At 45.8% G+C, this 22,321-nt stretch overlaps 1 protein-coding gene across 1 annotated transcript in view; it reads right to left on the bottom strand.

Moving 5' to 3' along the window:
- deltaCOP (coatomer subunit delta) overlaps positions 1-22,321 on the bottom strand; it is a 79,107-nt gene that overhangs the window by 6,999 nt on the left and 49,787 nt on the right. The window contains exon 6 of the mRNA XM_068388687.1: positions 10,273-10,402. Within this exon, the coding sequence (XP_068244788.1) occupies positions 10,273-10,402 (130 nt within the window). The remainder of the gene's footprint in view (positions 1-10,272; positions 10,403-22,321) is intronic.

The following is a 22,321-nucleotide window of genomic DNA, read 5'->3' on the forward strand; positions in this document are numbered from 1 at the left end:
TAGAGATTTTTAAAAAATAATTTAGTTACAAACACTGCGGTTATGAAAATTAAGATGACCAGTATGTGTCAAAAATACTGTATCCTGAAACTAAAGTATGGCCATATGAGAGAGAGAGAGAGAGAGAGAGAGAGAGAGAGAGAGAGAGAGAGAGAGAGAGAGAGAGAGAGAGAGAGAGATTTCTATAACAACTAACAATGGCTATAAACAAACTGTATGAAAACTAAGATATCCTATAACATATTGGTGCTGATGTAATATTCATTACGAAGACCTATTGAATAAATTAAGAAATTGCATGAACGATACTCCTTGAGCATATGCTTGATACAGTAGCAATCAAAATGCTCCCAAAACTGAAAAATCTAATACAAAAAAGCTTTAATTAATCACAATTTATTCATGAAAAATCATTTTTTCTTAGAATGCAATGTCTTAAAAAATAGAAATCAGCTTAGAGAGAGAACGTATCACATGAGTTTTGAAGACTAATTTTGGAAGCTTATTTCAAGAGGGTCACTGTTCGAACTGTATATATATTTAGTGTGGTAAAAAAAACTTATAGCTTATTTGAAATAAACAGGATTTCCATAAATCTGGTGTTAATAATCTCATATTAGTATCTCATTTTAAAAAATAAAAGCAGGAAATTTTTATCTTTTCCATTGTTTACATTCATAAGTTGATAGACACTACTAGATTCTATGCTTTCCAAATCAGCTGATTAAGGCAAACTGCTGGAGGATCTTTTTCATTTCCCAAAAGAAAGATTATTACTTGAATTGTCATTTTCAATTTGTCATGCTAATCCGAATTGTTTTATATGAAATACTTCTCTCATATTTTGTTTACTGTTGAGTTTAACGGCATATAAAGTTTACCAGAGTATCATACATGTTGCCGTTGCACGATAATTTATAGTTTTTAGTTCTGCGGTGCTCGATTATAATGCTTAGGAAATTAAAAAAACTTTCTTCTAATTCTTTAGGTAGTTTTTGTGCAATTTGGTTCACCCTTTACATAAACTAAATAAGAGTATCCTGCACTTTATATAAACTCATGCATGACCATTTTTCTTGCTTCTCGGATTCCATGTTTTGTATTACAGTATGTCATGTTATAACAAAACTATTTTCTCGGTTTTGACACTGCCACATCTTCTAAATTCGGCCATTTACATTTAATTACGTGATCTGCAAATTCATAAGATCCCACCAATTTCTATTTTTGTTTATGTTTTGTAACAACTATGTCAATTGTTTATGATTATACGACAGTTGAAGTACAAGCAAACCAGCTGCTATGAGATTCAGTTGTTTTTAAAAAAATGGCTGTTTTTGTTCAGTTTCTCTTGCAGCTGTATGCATTTTACCTGAGATCGCATGATATACACATGTATATGGTTATAAGGATAGTTATAATACAGTTTATATTAAAACTATCATATCTAATGAAATAAGAAATTGAAATTATAAGTGTAGAAAAAAATATTGATAAAATACGACTAAGACGATTACATTATCATAAGAGCATAATAAATCTACCGAAATTGCACAATTTACGAGAGATTATAAGAGAGGAAGTGAGGAGAGCACTAGATGAAACGAGAGTAGGAAAAGCATCTGGTATGGATGGTGTGAGAGCTGAGATGTTGAAGGAAGGGGGTGTGACTGTACTTGAATGGTTGGTGACATTGTTTAATATGTTTTGTGTTGTCAATGGTACCAGTAGATTGGGTTTGTGCGTGTATTGTACCACTATATAAGGGTAAGGGAGAAGTGCATGAATGTTGTAATTCAAGGGGTATTAGTTTGTTGAGTGCAGTTGGAAAAGTGTAAGGTAAAGTACTGTTTAATAGGATTAGGGATAAAACAGAGAATGCAATCTTAGAAGTACAGGGTGGTTTTAGAAGAGGTAGGGGTTGTATGAATCAGATTTTTACAGTTAGGCAGATATGCGAGAAATATTTAGCAAAAGGTAAGGTGGTGTATGTTGCGTTTATGGATCTGGAGAAAGCGTATGATAGAGTTGATAGGGAAGCAATATGGAATGTGATGAGGTTATATGGAGTTGGTGGAAGGTTGTTGCAAGCAGTGAAAGTTTCTACAAAGGTAGTAGAGCATGTGTTAGGATAGGATATGAAGTGAGCGATTGGTTTCCGGTGAGAGTGGGGCCGAGACAGGGATGTGCGATGTCGCCGTGGTTGTAGTTTAACTTGAAGGAGTAGTGAGAGAGGTGAATGCTCGAGTGCTGGGACGAAGATTGAAACTGGTAGATGAGAATGACCATGAATGGGAGGTACATCAGTTGTTGTTTGCGGATGATACTGTAGTGGTTACGGACGCAGAAGAGAAGCTTGGCCGATTAGTGACAGAATTTGGAAGGGTGTGTGAAAGAAGGAAGTTGAGAGTTAATGTGGGTATGAGTAAGGTTATGAGATGTACAAGAAGGAAAGGTGGTGCGAGGTTGAATGTCATGTTGAATGGAGAGTTACTTGAGGAGGTGGATAAGTTTAAGTACTTGGGTCTGTTGTTGCAGCAAATGGTGGAGTGGAAACAGATGTACATCAGAGAATGAATGAAGGATGCAAACTGTTGGGGGCAGTTAATGGAGAAGTAAACAATAGAAGGTTGGGCATGAATGTACAGAGAGTTCTGTATGAGAAAGTGATTGTACCAACCGTGATGTATGGATCGGAGTTGTAGGGAATGAAAGTGACGGAGAGACAGAAATTGAATGTGTTTGAGATGAAGTGTCTAAGGAGTATGGCTGTGTATCTCGAGTAGATAGGGTTGGGAACGAAGTAGTGAGGGTGAGAACGGGTGTAAGAAATGAGTTAGCAGCTAGAGTGGATATGAATGTGTTGAGGTGGTTTGGCCATGTTGAGAGAATGGAAAATGGCTGTCTGCTAAAGAAGGTGATGAATGCAAGAGTTGATGGGAGAAGTACAAGAGGAAGGCCAAGGTTTGGGTGGGTGGATGGAGTGAAGGAAGCTCTGGGTGATAGGAGGATAGATGTGAGAGAGGCAAGAGAGCGTGCTAGAAATAGGAATGAATGGCGAGCGATTGTGACGCAGTTCCGGTAGGCCCTGCTGCTTCCTCCGGTACCTTGGTTGACAGCGGAGGTAGCAGCAGTAGGGGATTTAGCGTTATAAAGCTTCATCTGTGGTGGATAACGGGGGAGGGTGGGCTGTGGCACCCTAGCAGTACCAGCCAAATTCGGTTGAGTCCCTTGTTAGGCTGGGAGGAACGTAAAGAGGAGAGGTCCCCTTTTTTTGTTTCATTTGTTTGATGTCGGCTACCCCCCAAAATTGGTGAAAATGCCTTACGTCCAAATCAAATTATGACCTGTCTGTAGGAACCTAGCCCAGTCATATGTCGATGACTACCTATAGTTGCAACTTGAGGGTGCTTTATGCCAACCCAACCAATCTTTGATGGGGTATGAAGGTTTATCAAATAAATGTGGGGAATTTTGAGGGCCTTACGCTCAAAATATAAAAAATTTTAAGTAATTTTTATTTTTCCTAACATACTTACCAAGAACTACTTTCTTAGGAGTTACTAGTAACCTCCTCTCTACCGACCAGGGTTTTGTGTAGATTACCCCCCCACCCCGCTTTCTAAGGAGGCCTACCCCCGGCATTAAGGAATGTGCCCCGAGGGTAGGCTTATCGTAGCTCGATGCCCGGCCGGGTCAGCTTCATCAGTAAGTTCTATTGGATTAGCACAATGCTAGCAAGGGAAGAGAGGCACTCGGGGAAGGAAGGGAGGGCCATTACCCGAAAGTAGTTCTCGGTAAGTATGTTAGGAAAAATAAAAATTACTTAAAATTTTTGAGTTGTTCCAACACGAATACTTACCTCGAACTACTTTCTTAGGAGACTTACACTTTAGGAGGCGGGAGTGCTATTCTGACCCCCTGACCCGGGACGTGGAGGCCAAGAGGCCCAGGGATAACGGGACCTACTAGAAAACGGATGCGAGGGTAACTACACAAGAGTTCACGTTAGTGTCTAAGTACTCACCCTTTGAAAAGCTTCTTCTGAAGTTCCTTCCAGTAGCGTAGTCGTGAAGAATGTGTTATCCAATGGTATCAGTCGGTACTCCCCGAAGAGGCAAGGAAGCAACTGGGTAGGAGGGAGGAAACCGCACTTGTGCCTACCGGTTGCTAGCCTTGATCGCGCCTGGGGCTTTTACCGTTACACCGCTTGGAGGGCGGAGATGACTGTTCCAATGGAGAACCCGTCTAAGGACTTCCTCGAGTAGTCCTTGAGGTAATGGGCAGTAAAGGTTGACTGGTTCGACCAAGTACCTGCTCGCAGGATCTGACCCACTGCCATGTTTTTCTCAAAGGCTAAGGAGGTGCTCAGGCCCCTGATGTCATGAGGTCGGGGGGTGCCTGGCACTGCTATGCCATCTTCCTAGTAGGCTCTGGCAATAACTTGTCTCAACCAGAAGGAAATGGTGTTCTTGGAAACTTGTTTCTTATTAATACCTGTGGATACGAAGAGGCTCTTGATGCCTGGGCGGAGATGAGCTGTTCTTTCCAGGTATTTTCTAATTGTTCGTACAGGGCATAATTTTAAATCTTCTGCATTACCCGTCTTAAGGATGGCAGGAATTGAGAAACCTTCGAACTTCGGATCCCAGACTGCTGGGTTCTGAGTCTTAGCCACAAAAGAAGGCACGAACTTGAAGGATACTCCTTTCCACCCCTTCGAATGAGAAACGTTGTATGACAGACCATGGATCTCTCCCACTCTCTTAGTGGACGCCAAGGCCAGCAAGAAGACGGCCTTGAGGGTGAGATCTCTGTCCACGATATCCTTTAAGGGTTCAAATGGGGGAACAATACAGCATCTTCAGGACCAAGGCTAAGTCCCACTGGGGAACCTTACTCGCCTGTGGGGGGCAGGACTGCTCGAAACTCTTGACAAGCATCGCTATATGTCTCGAGGCCCCCAGGTCGATGCCCTTCAGGAGGAAGACTTGGCCTAAGGCGGACCGAACTCCTTTTATGGCTGGGATTGACATTCCCACCTTGTCTCTTAGAAATACCAGAAAATCTGCTATGTCTGGGACAGAGGCCTTAAGAGGTTTAATGTGCCTCTCAGAGCACCACTTCGTGAAGGAGGCCCACTTAGCCTGGTAGACCGCGGCTGACGACTTTCTCAGGTATAGACACATTCTCTTAGCCGTGGAAGAAGAATATCCTTCTTTCTTCAGGAGCCGCTCGATAGTCTCCAGGCGTGAAGACGTAGGGAGAGTGGATTGTCGTGGAGCCTGAGAAAATGAGGTTGATGAAGGTCTGACCTGTCGGGCAGAGGCCACGGCGGTTGACTCGATAGGTCTTTTAGGTCCGCGAACCACTCTCTCTCCGGCCACCAGGGCGCTACCAAAGTCATCTTTAGGTTTTGGGCTGTCCTTACTCTGTTGAGCACTTGCCTTATCAACGTGAAAGGGGGAAAAGCGTACACATCTAGATTGTCCCACTTGTGCTGAAAGGCGTCTTCTAAGGCTACTTTCGGGTCTGGCACAGGAGAGCAATAGACTGGGAGTTGGGCGTTGAGTTTTGTTGCAAAGAGGTCCATCACCGGGGAACCCCAACGTTGGATGATGAGCTTGGCTACTTCCGGAAGAAGGGACCATTCTGTCCCTACTATCTGGCCCATTCTGCTGAGGACGTCGGCCAGAACGTTTTTCTTCCCGGGAATGAACCTTGCTAACAACACCACTTGATTCTCTTCTGCCCAATCTAGAATTTCTATGGTGAGATCGCACAACTCCTTCGATTTCAAGCCTCCTTGTTTCTTTATGTATGCCACTACAGTGGCGTTGTAGCGGTGTAGGCAAGCCTTCTGGACTGCCTTTAACTCCAGGACATTGATGTGGAATTTTTTTTTCCCCGTCCAACCAGGTCCCTCGTGCTGTTTCGTCGAGGAGATGGGCTCCCCATCCTTGGTTGGAGGCGTCTGTGAACAGTAGTAACTCGGGTGGATCGGTCCCGAAGGGCATCCCCTTGAGTGAGTTCGACCGGCAATGCCACCATTCCAGGGAGGGTCTCGTGTTTGGTAGGACTGGGATTAGAACTTGTTGCGAGTCCAGTTGGCACCAGAGGTTCTTCAGGTTCCATTGTATGGATCTGAGCCTTACCCTCCCTTGGGGAACTAGTTTCTCCAATGAGACCAGGTGACCTATCAGCTTCTGCCAGTCTTTTGCTCTCCTGGGGTGCTCTGACAGGAACGGCTGAATGATGTGCATGAGGTTTCTTATCCTGTCCTCTGAAGGTAATGCTTTTCCCAGAATGGTGTCTAATGTCATTCCCAAGTAGTTCATTCTGGTGGATGGGGATAGATTTGACTTCTTCGGGTTGATTACGATGCCCAGATCCTTGCAAAACTGGAGGAGTCTTCTCCCTTGTTCCTCCAAGAGGACCTTTGAGGCGGAAAGAAGCAACCAGTCGTCCAGGTATCTGATGAGGCGAATGCCTCGTTCGTGAGCCCACACTGAGACATTCGTGAAGACTCTCGTGAAGACCTGGGGCGCTGTTGACAGACCGAAGCAAAGGGTCCTGAATTGCAGGATCTGGGGACCCCATTTCACCCGGAGAACTTTCGACTCGAGGGGTGGACCGGAATTAGGAAGTATGCGTCCTTGAGGTCTATGGTCATCATGTAATCTTTCTCCCTCAAGGACAGCAGGACTGACTTCGGAGTGTCCATTTTGAAGTCCGTCTTCTTGATGAACTTGAGAGCCGACAGATCTATAACCGGTCTCCACCCCCCGGTCGCTTTTTCTACCAGGAACAGGCGACTCTAGAAACCTGGCCCTGGGAGAAGAACTTCTTCCATGGCGCCCTTCTCTAACATGGAGGATACCTCCTCTTGAAGGGCGGTCCTCTTTAACGGGTCTTTGGGAACTAGCCATTCCGTCCGGCTGGCCGGGATAAGAGGGGGTGGTTCTGTTAAGAACGGAAGTCTGTAGCCCTCCTTTAGTACGGACACTGTCAAAGGCTCTGCTCCCTGAGCCTTCCATGCTTGCCAATGAGGTCTGAGGCATCCCCCAACCCGAGGCTTGGGCGGGGATAGGGGGCCTCCCACTCTATCTTCTTCTGGAGGAGCGGCCTGATCTGCCTCTCCTAGAGGCAGAGTAACCCGACCTGAAGGAGCTTGAGGGCGCTGGAGCTCCCCTGCGGGGGGGCTGAGGCGTTGTGGACCAGGAGGAAGAGGGGGCCTCTCTCCTCGTAGTGCTGGGAGAGGCTTGGGACGTCGCGGCACTATCCGAGACGGACCTCTTGTAGGGCGGTCTCCTAGAAGGCGTAGGTCTGGGGATGTTAGACTCCTTCTTCTTTGAGACCTTCTCCATGATGGCCTCTAGTTCCTTCAGGGGAAACAAGGACTCTCCCCACAAGGGTAAGCTCCGAATGGCCCGCGCTTCCCTGTCTGGTACCTTCCGAGACACCTTCGTCAGTACGGTGTCTCTCTTACGGAGTACCCAGTTAGCCGTCAGAGCGAGCGACTGATAAGTTAAAAACTTAAGGGTTTTACCCCCGGAGGTAATAAGGTCTCTCAGGAGGCCTTGCTGGTCAGGGTCCGCGGGGTCGAACGAGGCTTGTACCTCTACCAAAGTGGAAGCCCACCAGTCCAGCCAAGAGGAGACGTTCACCAAATCTCTCGACATTTCCTCCATCATGGAGGCTTCTGCTGGCGAGAAACAGACCGGGGCCGAAGAGGCTCTATCGTCTGAGACACCCTGACTCAGGATGTCGATGGACGAATCCACCTTACAGGGGCCTGGGCGACGTCCCGCTGGCACATAGACCTTGCCTTGGGTTCTGAGGCCCTGGAGCAATTTCGAGGAACTGGGTTTTGGGGGCTTCGGCATTACCAGCCACCACCTTGTCCACATACTCCTGCCCTAGGACTAGATCTCGGGCTAGAGGAAGCGCTAGAGACGTCTTAGGTTGGGTAGGAGTCTGCATGATTCTCAATAGGCTTGACCTCCAGTAATCCTCGTCTGTAGCCGTAGGTTCCTCAATTTTGTGGTGCCTTCTGATAAGGCCAACCACCCTCCTATAGGCGGAGTCCTCCGTTGGTGAACCCTCCCCTCCGTCAGCCGAGGTCTCGGCTTGGGGCCGGGGAGCTAGGTTACCGGGCACGCCGACTGGACGTCTAGCTCTTGGTGCCAGGGGCGCCGTCCTACCGAGGTACTGGATCTCATCTGTGGGTACGTCCGCACCAGGGGCCTGGGTTAACGCAGGCATCGCTGGTTCAGCGGGGACTCTCGTCCGCCCTAGGGCTCTGGGTGCCGAGGACGCGGTTCCCGTGGGCTGACCCGACAGCGGGAACCGTTCCTTCCGACCCGAAGGCCGCACCAGCTGGGCTGGTTCGGCCAGGCTGCCTGACAAGAAGCGCGTTTCCCCCCGCTGGGCGGGGTGAACCGGAGGCTTTGAGGACTTATGCCTTCTTGTAAGGTCCTTCCTGCGAGCTAGGTCGCGAGGGTCAAGGTTGTGTTTAGAGGACGGCATCCTTGGCGAACGCTCTCTGGACCGGCGGTCCGGGGAACAAAGCACCTTTGAGTCCCGGGGTACAAAGACCCAGGCGCCATCAGGAGACCTACTCCTCCTATACTTACGCCCTGGGGAGCGGGAGCGCTTGCTACTAAACCGGGAGAGCGACCTCGAACGGGAACGCTCGCTCCTGGACCGCTCCCTCCGACGACGGTGTTTTACCCTGACTTCTTCCTCTGACGAGGAATAAACGTCCGACGAACCCGACGACACTGTGCTTATCGCATGTCGGCCGGTAGCGGGGACTGCGGGGGACGGACTTCTTCGGGCGTTGAACGCCAGAGGTCGACGGCTGGAGGATATCTTCGGGGACTTCCGTGAGGGGGCCCGGGAAAGACTCAAAGCGTTCCATGCCAGGGAGCCAGGGGTCCAGGGCCACATCCATCCTTAAGGGTGACCTACCCGGCGTCTTCGGAAGCCTCCAACCGAAGGCATCGTTACCCGAAGGTCGTAATTTCTTCTGGTTGTCTCCGTCTAACGAAGATCCAGAAGCACAGGCCCACGAGGGCGGCGAAGATACAGACACCGCGTTACTGCCCCACAAGGGGTCATCGGAGGAAGCGTGCCCCCCGAGCACAAGGTCCGACTCTCCGGACACACTGCTGGGTTCTTCACTAGCCCTAGAAGGGCCCGCAATCGGCACTGCACTTTCACTAGGCTCCTGGGAAAGGACGCCTTATTCATTTTCTACACCAGACTTACCTCGTCCCCTACTCTGTGTAGGGGACGGCGAAACAGAGGCCCCGTCGGACCGCTCACTGGGTGATGGTAGCGGCGAAGTAACACTAGCTTTCCTGGGGGAACGTTTCGCCGATTTCCTCTTTTTGGTACCGTACCGTACCCACTGGATATCGCTCCAGTCTACACACTCTGGGCACGTATCTGCTGACGAACAAACCCTTCCCCTACAGGAGGAGCAAAGGGAGTGAGGATCCACTTCAGGCTTGGAGAGGAACGCTCCACACAATTTACTGGCTCTAGGCCCCGGACAACGGCGGATTTGCTACATAATGCACACAACGCAAGACACAAGCACGAAGGAAATCAATGAAAACACTGGGTAAGCACACGGGTGGAAGGTGAACACACAGGAACACCCGGGAAAAGTACACTGGAAAACACAAGTTACCACGCGGGGATCACGTGGGGCACTAGAACGCACACAAAGGATCGATAGAGAACGAGGGCGAGGTGTTCACACGTCGCGACCAGAGAACTTACTGATGAAGCTGACCTGGCCGGGCATCGACCTACGATAAGCCTACCCTCGGGGCACATTCCTTAATGCCGGGGGTAGGCCTCCTTAGAAAGCGGGGTGGGGGGTAATCTACACAAAACTCTGGTCGGTAGAGAGGAGGTTACTAGTAACTCCTAAGAAAGTAGTTCGAGGTAAGTATTCGTGTTGGAACAATCTTGATTTAATGTGATATTTGTAAGCAGAACTGAATGTAATAGGTGAGATTAAGGAAGAAGATAGGTTCATAACTATTCATGGTTTGTAACACCAATTGTTTATCATACACAATTCAAAACAATCATAATTTCTTTCAAAAATTTATGATTACTATTCCAAACCCCTATTTAAAAGTAAAATAGCTTTACAAAATCAGATAAATAAAATGCAAGAAAATTAGAAACCAAATAATTTCCATTTATAGGCCTTAAACAGCAACGTATATCTCTAAAAAAAAAGTGCCTTACCTGTACTTTGATATAGCCATGGTCTGCATCAATAATTCTCAGCTTCAAAATGCCTTGCACTTCCATGTTCTGCAGGCCTCCATCTCTACCTGCCCGTACCACAATATCTTCTGCCATTACAATATGAATCCTGAAAGATAAAAGTTAATCTTGAATCCTTTCATCTTGGCTGTTTCAAGAAACTCTCTTAATAAGTATAATAAAATTACATTCACATCAAATGGTAAGAGTAGATAAATAAAGATCATGTGCATTGAATATTAGTGTTCAAGCTGCTAACCATAATAAATAAGGATCATGTGCAATGAATATTGTTCAAGCTTCTAACCATAATAAATAAGGATCATGTGCATTGAATATTAGTGTTCAAGCTGCTCACCATAATATCAAAAGCTTATTGACAAGATCCATTCTCTAACATAAAAAAAATATATAATCATATTCCAAAATATTGATAAGGAGTGTATGACTAGGAAAAATGTTATTTTCATTAGTAAAATAAATTTTTGAATATACTTACCCGATAATCATGTAGCTGTCAACTCTGTTGCCGACAGAAATCTACGGTCGGGATACGCCAGCGATCGCTATACAGGTGGGGGTGAACACCACAGCGCCATCTGTGGTCAGGTACTCCAGTACTTCTTGTCAACACCACCTCAATTTTTTCCTCGGTCCACTGGTTCTCTATGGGGAGGAAGGGTGGGTCAATTAAATCATGATTATCGGGTAAGTATATTCAAAAATTTATTTTACTAATGAAAATAACATTTTTCAATATTAATCTTACCCGATAATCATGTAGCTGATTCACACCCAGGGTGGTGGGTGGAGACCAGCATACATGTTAACAAAGAAGCTAAGTATCCCATATTTTATTTTATTAGTTATTCAAAAATAACATAAAATAAATAAGTACCTGGTAAGGAAGACGACTTGAACCATTACTCTGCCTTTATTAAGTACGTCTTCCTTACTGAGCGTAGCGGTTCTCTTAGGATGCTGAACGACTCTTAGGTGCTGAAGTATAAAGGGCTGCAACCCATACTAAAGGACCTCATCACAACCTTTAACCTCGGCGCTTCTCAAGAAAGAATTGACCACCCGCCAAATCAACAAGGATGTGGAAGGCTTCTTAGCCGACCGTACAACCCATAAAAAGTATTCAAGAGAAAGGTTAAAAAGGTTATGGGATTATGGGAATGTAGTGGCTGAGCCCCCGCCTACTACTGCATTCGTTGCTACGAATGGTCCCAGGGTGTAGCAGTTCTCGTAAAGAGACTGGACATCTTTGAGATAGAATGATGCGAACACTGACTTGCTTCTCCAATAGGTTGCATCCATAACACTCTGCAGAGAACGGTTCTGTTTGAGGGCCACTGAAGTAGCCACAGCTCTCACTTCATGTGTCCTTACCTTCAGCAAAGCAAGGTCTTCTTCCTTCAGATGAGAATGTGCTTCCCTAATCAGGAGCCTGAATAGGTAAGAAACTGAGTTCTTAGACCTTGGAAGAGAAGGCTTCTTGATAGCACACCATAAGGCTTCTGATTGTCCTCGTAAAAGTTATGACCTTTTTAGATAGTACCTAAGAGCTCTAACTGGGCAAAGTACTCTCTCCAGTTCGTCCCCCACCAAGTTGGACATGCTTGGGATCTCGAACGACTTAGGCCAAGGACGTGAAGGAAGCTCGTTTTAGCAAAAAACCGAGCTGCAAGGAACATGTAGCCGTTTCAGATGTGAAAACTATGTTCCTGCTGAAGGCGTGGATCTCACTTACTCTTTTAGCTGTTGTCAAGCACACGAGGAAAAGAGTTTTAAATGTGAGGTCCTTAAAAGAGGCTGATTGGAGAGGTTCAAATCTTGATGACATAAGGAACCTTAGGACCACGTCTAGATTCCAGCCTGGAGTGGACAACCGACGTTCCTTTGAGGTCTTAAAAGACCTAAGGAGGTCCTGTAGATCTTTGTTGGTGGAAAGATCCAAGCCTCTGTGGCGGAAAACCGCTGCCAACATACTTCTGTAACCCTTAATCGTAGGAGCTGAAAGGGATCTTACGTTCCTTAGATGTAACAGGAAGTCAGCAATCTGGGTTACAGTGGTACTGGATGAGGAAACTGCATTGGCCTTGTACCAGCTTCGGAAGACTTCCCCTTTAGACTGATAGACTCTGAGAGTGGATGTCCTCCTTGCTCTGGCAATCGCTCTGGCTGCCTCCTTCGAAAAGCCCCTAGCTCTTGAGAGTCTTTCGAAAGTCTGAAGGCAGTCAGACGAAGAGCGTGGAGGTTTGGATGTACCTTCTTTACGTGAGGTAGACGTAGAAGGTCCACTCCTAGAGGAAGAGTCCTGGGAATGTCGACCAGCCATTGCAGTACCTCTATGAACCATTCTCTCGCGGGCCAGAGCGGAGCCAACCAACGTCAGCCGTGTCCCTTTGCGAGAGGCGAACTTCTGAAGTACCCTGTTGACAATCTTGAACGGCGGGAATGCATACAGGTCGAGATGGGACCAATCCAGCAGAAAAGCATCCACGTGAACTGCTGCTGGGTCTGGAATCGGAGAACAATACAACGGGAGCCTCTAGGTTATCGAGGTAGCGAACAGATCTATGGTTGGCTGACCCCACAGGGCCCAAAGTCTGCTGCAAACATTCTTGTGAAGGGTCCACTCTGAGAGGATGACCTGACCCTTCCGGCTAAGGCGATCTGCCATGACATTCATATCGCCCTGAATGAACCTCGTTACCAGCGTGAGCTTTCGATCTTTTAACCAGATGAGGAGGTCCCTTGCGATCTAGAACAACTTCCACGAATGAGTCCCTTCCTGCTTGGAGATGTAAGCCAAGGCTGTGGTGTTGTCAGAGTCCACCTCCACCACCTTGTTAAGCTGGAGGGACTTGAAGTTTATCAAGGCCAGATGAACCGCCAACAGCTCCTTGCAATAGATGAAGTGTCCTTAGCTCCTGATTCCATGTTCCCAAGCATTCCTGTCCGTCCAAAGTCGCACCCCAGCCCGTGTCTGATGTGTCAGAGAAGAGACGGCGGTCGGGTTTCTGAACAGCCAAAGGTAGACTTCCTTGAGAAGAAAGCTGTTCTTTCACCACGTGAGAGTAGACCTCCTCTCTTCGGAAACAGGAACTGAGATCGTCTCTAGCGTCATGTCCTTTATCCAGTGAGCCGCTAGATGATACTGAAGGGGGCGGAGGTGGGGTCTCCCTAACTCGATGAACAGGGCCAGCGATGAAAGTGTCCCTGTTAGACTCATCCACTACCTGACTGAGCATCGGTTCCTTCTCAGCATGCTCTGGATGCAATCTAGGGCTTAGTAGATCTTTGGGGCCGACGGAAAAGCCCGAAAAGCTCGACTCTGAAGATCCATACCCAGGTAGACAATGGTCTGGGATGGGACGAGCTGGGACTCCTCAAAATTGACCAGGAGGTCCAGTTCCTTGGTCAGATCCATAGTCCATCTGAGAATCTCCAGACAGCGACGACTTGTGGGAGCTCTTAAAAGCTAGTCGTCTGACGGAGCCGGACACAAGATCATGGTACTGCTGCACAGTCTGTGAACTGTCAACCATGGGGAAGTGAGGAAGTACAGTGACAACCCGAAGCTGTCTAGACTGTCTGGGTCGTACAGACAACTCCTTATCGGGTTGCTGAGGTTGCCGCACTGCGTCACAACAAGTCACTTCTGCTGGTTGTTGAACGTCTTCCCAGTGACACACTGACTCCGTAAACAAAAAATCCTCTAACAAGGACTAAGCTTGGACTGCATGTCTTGCAACACAGCTCAAGGTCTATGGGAGCAGGTGTGGTAACAGACGGGGTTAGCGACTGAAGTGGAACCATTACCCTCCCTGGAAGCATGTTATGCTTAAATAAAAGTCCATAGGAGGCTAAGCAGCTAAAGGCTCCTCTCCAAATGACAGAGTCCTCAAGGGAATATCAGAAGGAGGGAGAATAGCACTTTCTCATCTACAGGAACCATATCCGAGAAAAGCTAAGTTCTCTCAGTGAGGGTTTCACTGGTGCAAAAGCAGCAGACTAGAAGGCAACGTTATGAAACTGCTTGACAGTCTAGTGAGTTGGCAACAACCAAAGATGTGTGACTGAGAAGCATGCGGTAAGGTATGCAGAGCATGCTGTATGTAGAGCATGCTGTAAGGTAAGCCGAGCATGTTGCATGGCGTGCGGCTTATGCTGCATGGGATGAGGCTCATGCTGCATGGGATGAGGCTCATGATGCATGGTATGAGGCTCATGCTGCATGGGATGAGGCTCAAGCTGCAAGGGATGAGGCTTATGCCGCATGCGTTGAGGAGGATGCCGCATAGTATGAGGCTCCTGCCTCATGGGTTGAGGCGGTTGCCGCATAGCATGAGGCTCCTGCCTCATGGTTTGAGGAGGATGCCGCATAGCATGAGGCTCCTCATAGCATGAGACTCTTGCCTCATGGGTTGAGGAGGATGCCGCATAGCATGAGGCTCCTGCCTCATGGGTTGAGGAGGATGCCGCATAGCATGAGGCTGCCTCATGGGTAGAGAAGGATGTCGCATAGCATGAGGCTCCTGCCTCATGGGTTGAGGAGGATGCCGCATAGCATGAGGCTCCTGCCTCATGGTTAGAGGAGGATGCCGCATAGCATGAGGCTCCTGTGAGGTTCCTGCCTCAAGAGTTGCGTCTGCCTCAAGGGTTGAGGAGGTAGCTGCGCAGAGAGAGGCTCATGCTGTGAAGAATGCGGTTGCTGCATGCGTTGAGGCGGCTGCCTCATAGCATGAGGTTCCTCAAGAGTTGAGGTTCTTGCCTCAAGAGTGGAGGTGGCTGCCGCAAGAGTTGAGGTTGCTGCCTCAAGGATGGTGGAGGTTGCCGCAACGCAAGAGGTTGCTGCCTCGAGGATGGAGGAGGTTGTCGCAACACATGAAGCTCCTGCCTCAAGGGTAGAGGAGGTTGCTGCAAAGCATAAGGCTCCTGCCTCAAGTGTTGAGGAGGTTGCCGCATAGCAAGAGGCTCCTGCCTCAAGGAAAGTGGAGGTTGCTGCACAGCGCTGGTATCTGGCAACTCCCAATGCGGCAGCTCACGCGTGGAGGTAGGTTGAGGAACCTCAACATCATACGTCTGGCAGGGTGGACTGCGCAGAGGTGGAGTTGAGGCGGCTGCCTCATGAGCGCTCGCAGGAGGAGGTGTGCTAACCTTCTCTGCCTGAAACTCCTGCATCAACACCGCAAGCTGAGACTGCATTGTCAGCAGCATAGACCACTAGAGTTTAAGAAAGACAACAACAAACGGAGCTACTGTCCGTTGAAACTGAGGGTTTAAAACAGCTGGTGCGGCAACAGACGGAGTTACTGTCTGTTGCGATACCACCTTGCCTCTCTGGGAGGTGTGCAGTTGTCGTACTGCAGCAAGCCCGAACTGACCCAGTGCTAATGGCACCACCTAGGAGTTGGACTTGCGCGGAAGGGACCGACTTGCACTTAAAAGCTGCAAGATTTGGTCCATGGTTTCTGCGAGAAACCTCTTCCGCAGATGAGGAATAAAAGGGCTCTCTCGTCTTTGTGTGGGTGGGGTGATTACGTCGGCTACGTGAGTTGGTAACACCCGAAACCACGGAGGGAAACGTCTGTTCGTCGATCAAGGCCTGCTGAACCCATAAGTCCTTCGACATTACTTCTCCCCTGGGCTTGGGAGCTTGTAAGAGGTCCCAGACTAGGCGAACAACTGGCACGAACAGACGAACCCTCGAACGCAACACTGTAACACTTTGCGCTTATCACTTTATCACTTTTGATTTTCTGTTTGCACTTATTTCACTGAACTCGAAACTTTAAGTGGTTTGTACCTGAAACACGCAATTCTATCCTTCATTAAAAGTTAGTAATTGCGAAAACAGTATTACAATGTAACAGAAAAACATAATGAAAGATAAATAATTCAGTGGCTGGAAAAGAGACTAAACACTAGATCAAATAAACTACGTTTAAAATCTCTCACCGCATAAAGCCTGAGAACAAGAATAAAACTCTAGAAACGTTTACCTTCTTCCCCTAAAGAGACTAGGGAGAAGAGCAAAAACGATAACGTTACCCGCTTGAACGAAACGTTTATCCTCCTCTCTCTCCCTCCGTCTCTACTCTCTCTTGACTTAGCACCTGAGAGAAGAGCCCAATTATATATATCGTTAAAACCTATTATTGTTAAAGGAAAAAAACTGAAAGATTTCCCAAATAAAAAGTTCCTTTATTAGAATTAAAACCATTTAAGCTAAGAAAGAATGAACAAAACGCTAGAATCGGTTTACTCTTACTGCAACGTGACACCGTGATAGACTCTCTCTCTATCGTAACGATAGAGCGCAAGTTGAACGTTCTGAACGTCAACAACTGCAGAGACAAAACAAAACGTTAGTTCAACTTTGAAAACAGTACAAGACTATCAAAGAAATTCTTTCAAAAACATTAAAATAGCATAATATGTTAACAGGTAAAAACGAAATGACGGGCTCAATGTTAATTAACTTCGGTTCCAAGAAAAGACCGCCTACTATTAGGAAAGGTCGAATATAAACAAATATAAAAATTAATTTTAATAAGTTTATAATAAAAGGAAGTTAATCAAAGAGGCCTATAAAAGGCGGAGAGATATAAAATAAATCTATAACTTTTGTTAAGCAAAAATTAAGAGAGTCTATACTCTCTTCGACACCAACACTTCCGTCTAAGGGAAGGGTCGGCCATTTAAAAGTGAAAGAGAGTTCATACTCTCTTCGTACCAAAATTAAATCAAAAATTAAATCAAATTAATTCCAAAAACTTGCTAAGCTAATAATATAGCTTCCTGAATAGCGAAGGCTAAACTCTAGAGCAAATACATCACCAAATCGTGAGCAAAAACTCCAGAATCAACAGCGTATCCATGTAGGTCTAGCCGGAGGCACGACAGAGGAAAAATTGAGGTGGTGTTGACAAGAAGTACTGGAGTACCTGACCACAGATGGCGCTGTGGTGTTCACCCCCACCTGTATAGCGATCGCTGGCGTATCCCGACCGTAGATTTCTGTCGGCAACAGAGTTGACAGCTACATGATTATCGGGTAAGATTAATATTGAAAAATACAAATTACATTACAATTGTATTTTTTTAAATGTAATTTCTTGTCATTAAATTGTCATATTCTTTGTAATTCAGGATTGAGCAATGCTCTACATACCGTAGAGTTTCACGGGTTTAGACTAGCAGAGCTAAAGTGCAATTCCCAGTAAATAACATGTAACCAGAACTAGTAGGAGACCTCTTTGATAGATCTTACTCTTGATTGAAGTTCGACTAAGAGATAGTCTTGTTGATATAATACAAAGAAAGGTAAAAACAGAGTATCAGATGTAACCATTGGAAATTAGATCGTCTTAACCCTGGAACGGTACGGTGGGTCGTCCGCGACCCCGAGCGTCAAAACAAAAGATGTTTTTCTCACGTGACTCACCCCCGTGACTGAATTTGTGGGTGATCGACCTGCAGTCGGTGTCTCACCTACACGCTCTAGTAGTGTCCAGATGTGCATCGCTGTAGCTGTACTCCTTCCCAGATTTCTGAGACGCATCGGGGTCGAGCGCGACCGAGTTTACCCTTCTAAGGTAAGTTGCATAATTATCAAAGTTATTACGTATTATGAAATTGTCGCAGAATGGTGCAACTTGTATAGGTTATAAGTTGTGGAAAGTCTTGGTGGATTGTTTGGCTACCATGTGCATGATTTTTTTTTTAGTTGAAATGTCGTTCATCACCACGAGGACCATTTTACCGCGAGTGCCCCTTTTTCAGTTTTTTTCATTATTTGGCCAAGTCATTTTTCCTTAAGAAATTGCCAAATAGTGTCGCAAAACGTTTGCTTTTTTAGTGTTGGAAAGTGTGTCTAGATGATCTGGCTACCCATGCGTAACTTTGTTTTTTGTCAGATACGCCGTAGATATTGGTAGGTGGGGTCTTTTCCTGCGGTTGCCAATTTTTGTTTTTTTTCAATATTTGTAAAAATTTACTACGTAGTAAGGAATTGCCATATATTATTGATTTTTTTTCATGTTTATTTGTTAGAAAGTGTGCCTTGATGGTTGGGCTAACACGTGCATGTCTTTTTTTTTTATCTGAGATGCCGTATATTAGAATGGCCATTTTACCGCGAGTGCCCCTTTTTATTTGTTTTGCATTTTTTTGCTTAGTCATGTTACCGTAAGGAATTGGCAAGTAGTGTCGCAAAACTTATATTTTTATAGTGTTGGAAAGGGTTTCTAGATGATCTGGCTACCCGTGCCTATTTTTTTTTTTTAGCCAGATATGGCGTATATATAGGTATGTGTTCGATTTTCCTGTGATTGCCTTTTTTTCGTTTTTTCCCATTTCTTTCAAAATTACTACGTACTAAGGAACTATCACAGAGTAATGATTCATTTAGATGTTTATTTGTCGGAAAATGTGCCTTGATGGTTTGCCTAGCATGTGGCTGAAATTTTTTTTCTTCTGAAATGCCCACCATTAGCACATTGCCATTTTTCATCGAGTGCCCCTTTTTATTTGTTTTGCATTTTTTGCTTAGTCATGTTACCGTAAGGAATTGGCAAGTAGTGTCGCAAAACTTATATTTTTATAGTGTTGGAAAGTGTTTCTAGATGATCTGGCTACCCATGCCTATCTTTATTTTTAGCCAGATATGGCGTATATATAGGTATGTGATCGATTTTCCTGCGATTGCCACTTTTTCGTTTTTTCCCATTTCTTTCAAAATTACTACGTACTAAGGAACTATCACAGAGTAATGATTCATTTAGATGTTTATTTGTCGGAAAATTTTGTTCACTTCTTTTTTAATTGAATATCATCAAATTTTTTTAGCTAAAATATTATGTTTTACAATTTTTTTTTTTTCGATTTTATTTCCCCTTAAAATTTTTTTTTTTTTTGGGTCAGAATTCTAATTTTATAGTCGTAAAATAAGCGACAATTATCCAGCAACCCACCATACAATTTTTATGCATACCCAAGAATAATTAGATTAGTAAATAGCACCTTGAAATTGACATACCCTTCCTACATTTCAGGTGGCAGATTAGGGAGTCTGAGTCAGTGTGGTTGGCGGCCATTTTGTGGACATATCCGAAGCGTAAGTTGCCCTATCTATATATATTCTTGTTCCCTATAGAATTTGTGATATTTTGGTATATTTTTACCTGCATAAATATCATATTATATATCAAATATATGTATTTTTTTTACGAAATTTCTAAGTACTCAAAAAATGACCTTTAGATATGGCCCCTGATATAAATGTAATTTACAAAATAATGAAGATTTTTTTACATATTTCTATTCTAGAATAACATATGTTTATTCCCTAAAAAAATTAGCCAATTCCTATTTCATTTGGGTACCCAAAAAAATTCATGAAATTTGGACACATTTTTTTGGCCTAAAAAGGTTACCCTTTTTTTCTCATTTCAGATCTTCACCTCCATGGGTCCGACTTCATCCAAAATACATCAAGATGTGTCCTAAACATTCAAGAATCAATTCCTAAAAGGATTTGTGTATATATGTATAAATTTTTATTTTTATGAATTTTTATGTAAGGTTTTTTTTTTCTACTTAATTTTTTAAAATATTTATAATAAATAGTTTTTCTGCAGATGAGTAGTATTTATCTTTACAGTAGTTTTAAGCATTCATTGAATTTTTTTTGGGGCAAAAAAAAAAAAAGGAGGTTACTGCAAAAAATCAAAAATTTTAAATAATTTTTATTTTTCCTAACATACTTACCGAGAACTACTTTCTTTAGGAGATCACTGGTTATCTCTCTCTGCCGACCAGATTTTTGAATAGTTACCCCCCCCGCTCCGCGCCCTAAGTATCTTTACCCCCGGCATCCAGGAATGTGCCCCGAGGGTAGGATTAAGGTAGGTCGCTTGCTAGCCGGGTCACCCTCCTCATTAAGTTCTATTGAATTAGCATCATGCTAGTAAGGGAAGAAGGCACTCGGGGAAGGAAGGGAGGGCCATTACCCGAAAGTAGTTCTCGGTAAGTATGTTCGGAAAAATAAAAATTATTTAAAATTTTAGATTTGTTCCAACACGAATACTTACCTCGAACTACTTTCTTTAGGAGACTTACACTTTAGGAGCGGGAGTGCTAATCTGACCCACTGACCCGGACGTGGAGGCCAACAGGCCTCTGGATAACGGGACCTACCAGAGAGCGGAAGCGAGGGTAACTACACAAAAATTCACGTTAGTGTCTAGGAACTCACCTTTTGAAAACTTCTTTTGACGTTCCTTCTCGACGTGTAGTCGTGAAGAATGTGTTATTTTCTGGGAACAGACGGTACTCCCCGAAGAGGCAAGTAAGCAACTGGGTAGGAGGTAGGAAAACCGCACTTGTGCTTACCGGTCGCTAGTCTTGAATGCGCCTGGGGTTTTCCGTTACACCGCTTGGAGGGCGGAGATGACTGTTCCAATGGAGTACCCGTCCAAGGATTTTCTTGAGTAGTCCTTGAGGTAGTGGGCAGTAAAGGTTGACTGGCTCGACCAAGTACCTGCTCGCAGAATTTGCCCTACTGCCATGTTTTTCTCAAAGGCTAAGGAGGTGCTCAGGCCCCTGATGTCATGAGGTCTGGGAGTGCCTGGCACTGCTATGCCAGCCTCCTTGTAGGATCTGGCGATAACCTGTCTAAACCAGAAGGAGATGGTGTTTTTGGAAACCTGTTTCTTATTAATACCTGTGGAAACGAAGAGGCTCTTGATATCCGGTCGGAGATGCGCTGTCCTTTCCAGGTATTTTCTAATTGTTCGCACTGGGCACAATTTTAAGTCTTCTGCATTACCTGTCTTAGGGATGGCAGGAATTGAGAAACCTTCAAACCTCGGGTCCCAGACTGATGGGTTCTGAGTCTTGGCCACAAAAGAAGGTACGAACTTGAAGGATACTTCTTTCCACCCCTTTGAGTGAGAGACGTCGTATGACAAACCATGGATCTCTCCCACTCTCTTAGCGGACGCCAAGGCCAGCAAGAAGACGTCCTTGAGGGAAAGATCTTTGTCCATGATATCTTTCAAGAGCTCAAAGGGAGGACGACACAGCATCTTCAGGACCAAGGCTAAGTCCCACTGGGGCACCCTCCTCGCCTGAGGGGGGCAAGACTGCTCGAAGCTTTTGACAAGCATCGCTATGTGTCTCGAGGCCCCAAGTCGATGCCCTTCAGGAGGAAGACTTGGCCTAAGGCAGCCCGAACTCCTTTTATGGCTGGGATTGGCATCCCTACTTTGTCCCTGAGATACACCAGAAACTCTGCTATGTCTGGGACAGAGGCCTTAAGAGGTCTAATGTGCCTCTCGGCGCACCACTTTGTGAAGGAGGCCCATTTTGCTTGGTATATCGCGACTGACGACTTTCTCAGGTATAGCGACATTCTCTTAGCCGTGGAGGGAGAATAACCTTCCTTCTTCAGGAGCCGCTGGATAGTCTCCAGGCGTGAAGACGAAGGGAGAGTGGGTTGTCGTGGAGCTTGAGAAAGTGAGGCTAGAGCAGAAGGTCTGACCTGGCGGGTAGAGGCCACGGCGGGTGACTCGTTAGGTCTTTTAGGTCTGCGAACCACTCCCTCTCCGGCCACCAGGGCGCTACCAAAGTCATCTTTAGGTTTCGGGCGGCCCTTACTCTGTTGAGCACCTGCCTTATCAACGTGAAGGGGGGAAAAGCGTAAACATCCAGATTGTCCCACTTGTGCTGAAAAGCGTCTTCCAGGGCTGCTTTCGGGTCTGGCACAGGGGAGCAATAGACTGGGAGTTGGGCGTTGAGTTTCGTTGCAAAGAGGTCCATCACCGGGGAACCCCAACGCTGAATGATGAGCCTGGCTACTTCCGGGAGGAGGGACCACTCTGTCCCTACTATCTGGCCCATTCTGCTGAGGCCGTCGGCCAGAACGTTTTTCTTCCCGGGAATGAACCTTGCTAATAACACATGATTTTCCTCTGCCCAATTCAGAATCTCTATGGTGAGATCGCACAACTCC

Source organism: Palaemon carinicauda, chromosome 15, assembly GCF_036898095.1.
Source record: "Palaemon carinicauda isolate YSFRI2023 chromosome 15, ASM3689809v2, whole genome shotgun sequence".
Lineage (NCBI taxonomy): Eukaryota > Metazoa > Arthropoda > Malacostraca > Decapoda > Palaemonidae > Palaemon > Palaemon carinicauda.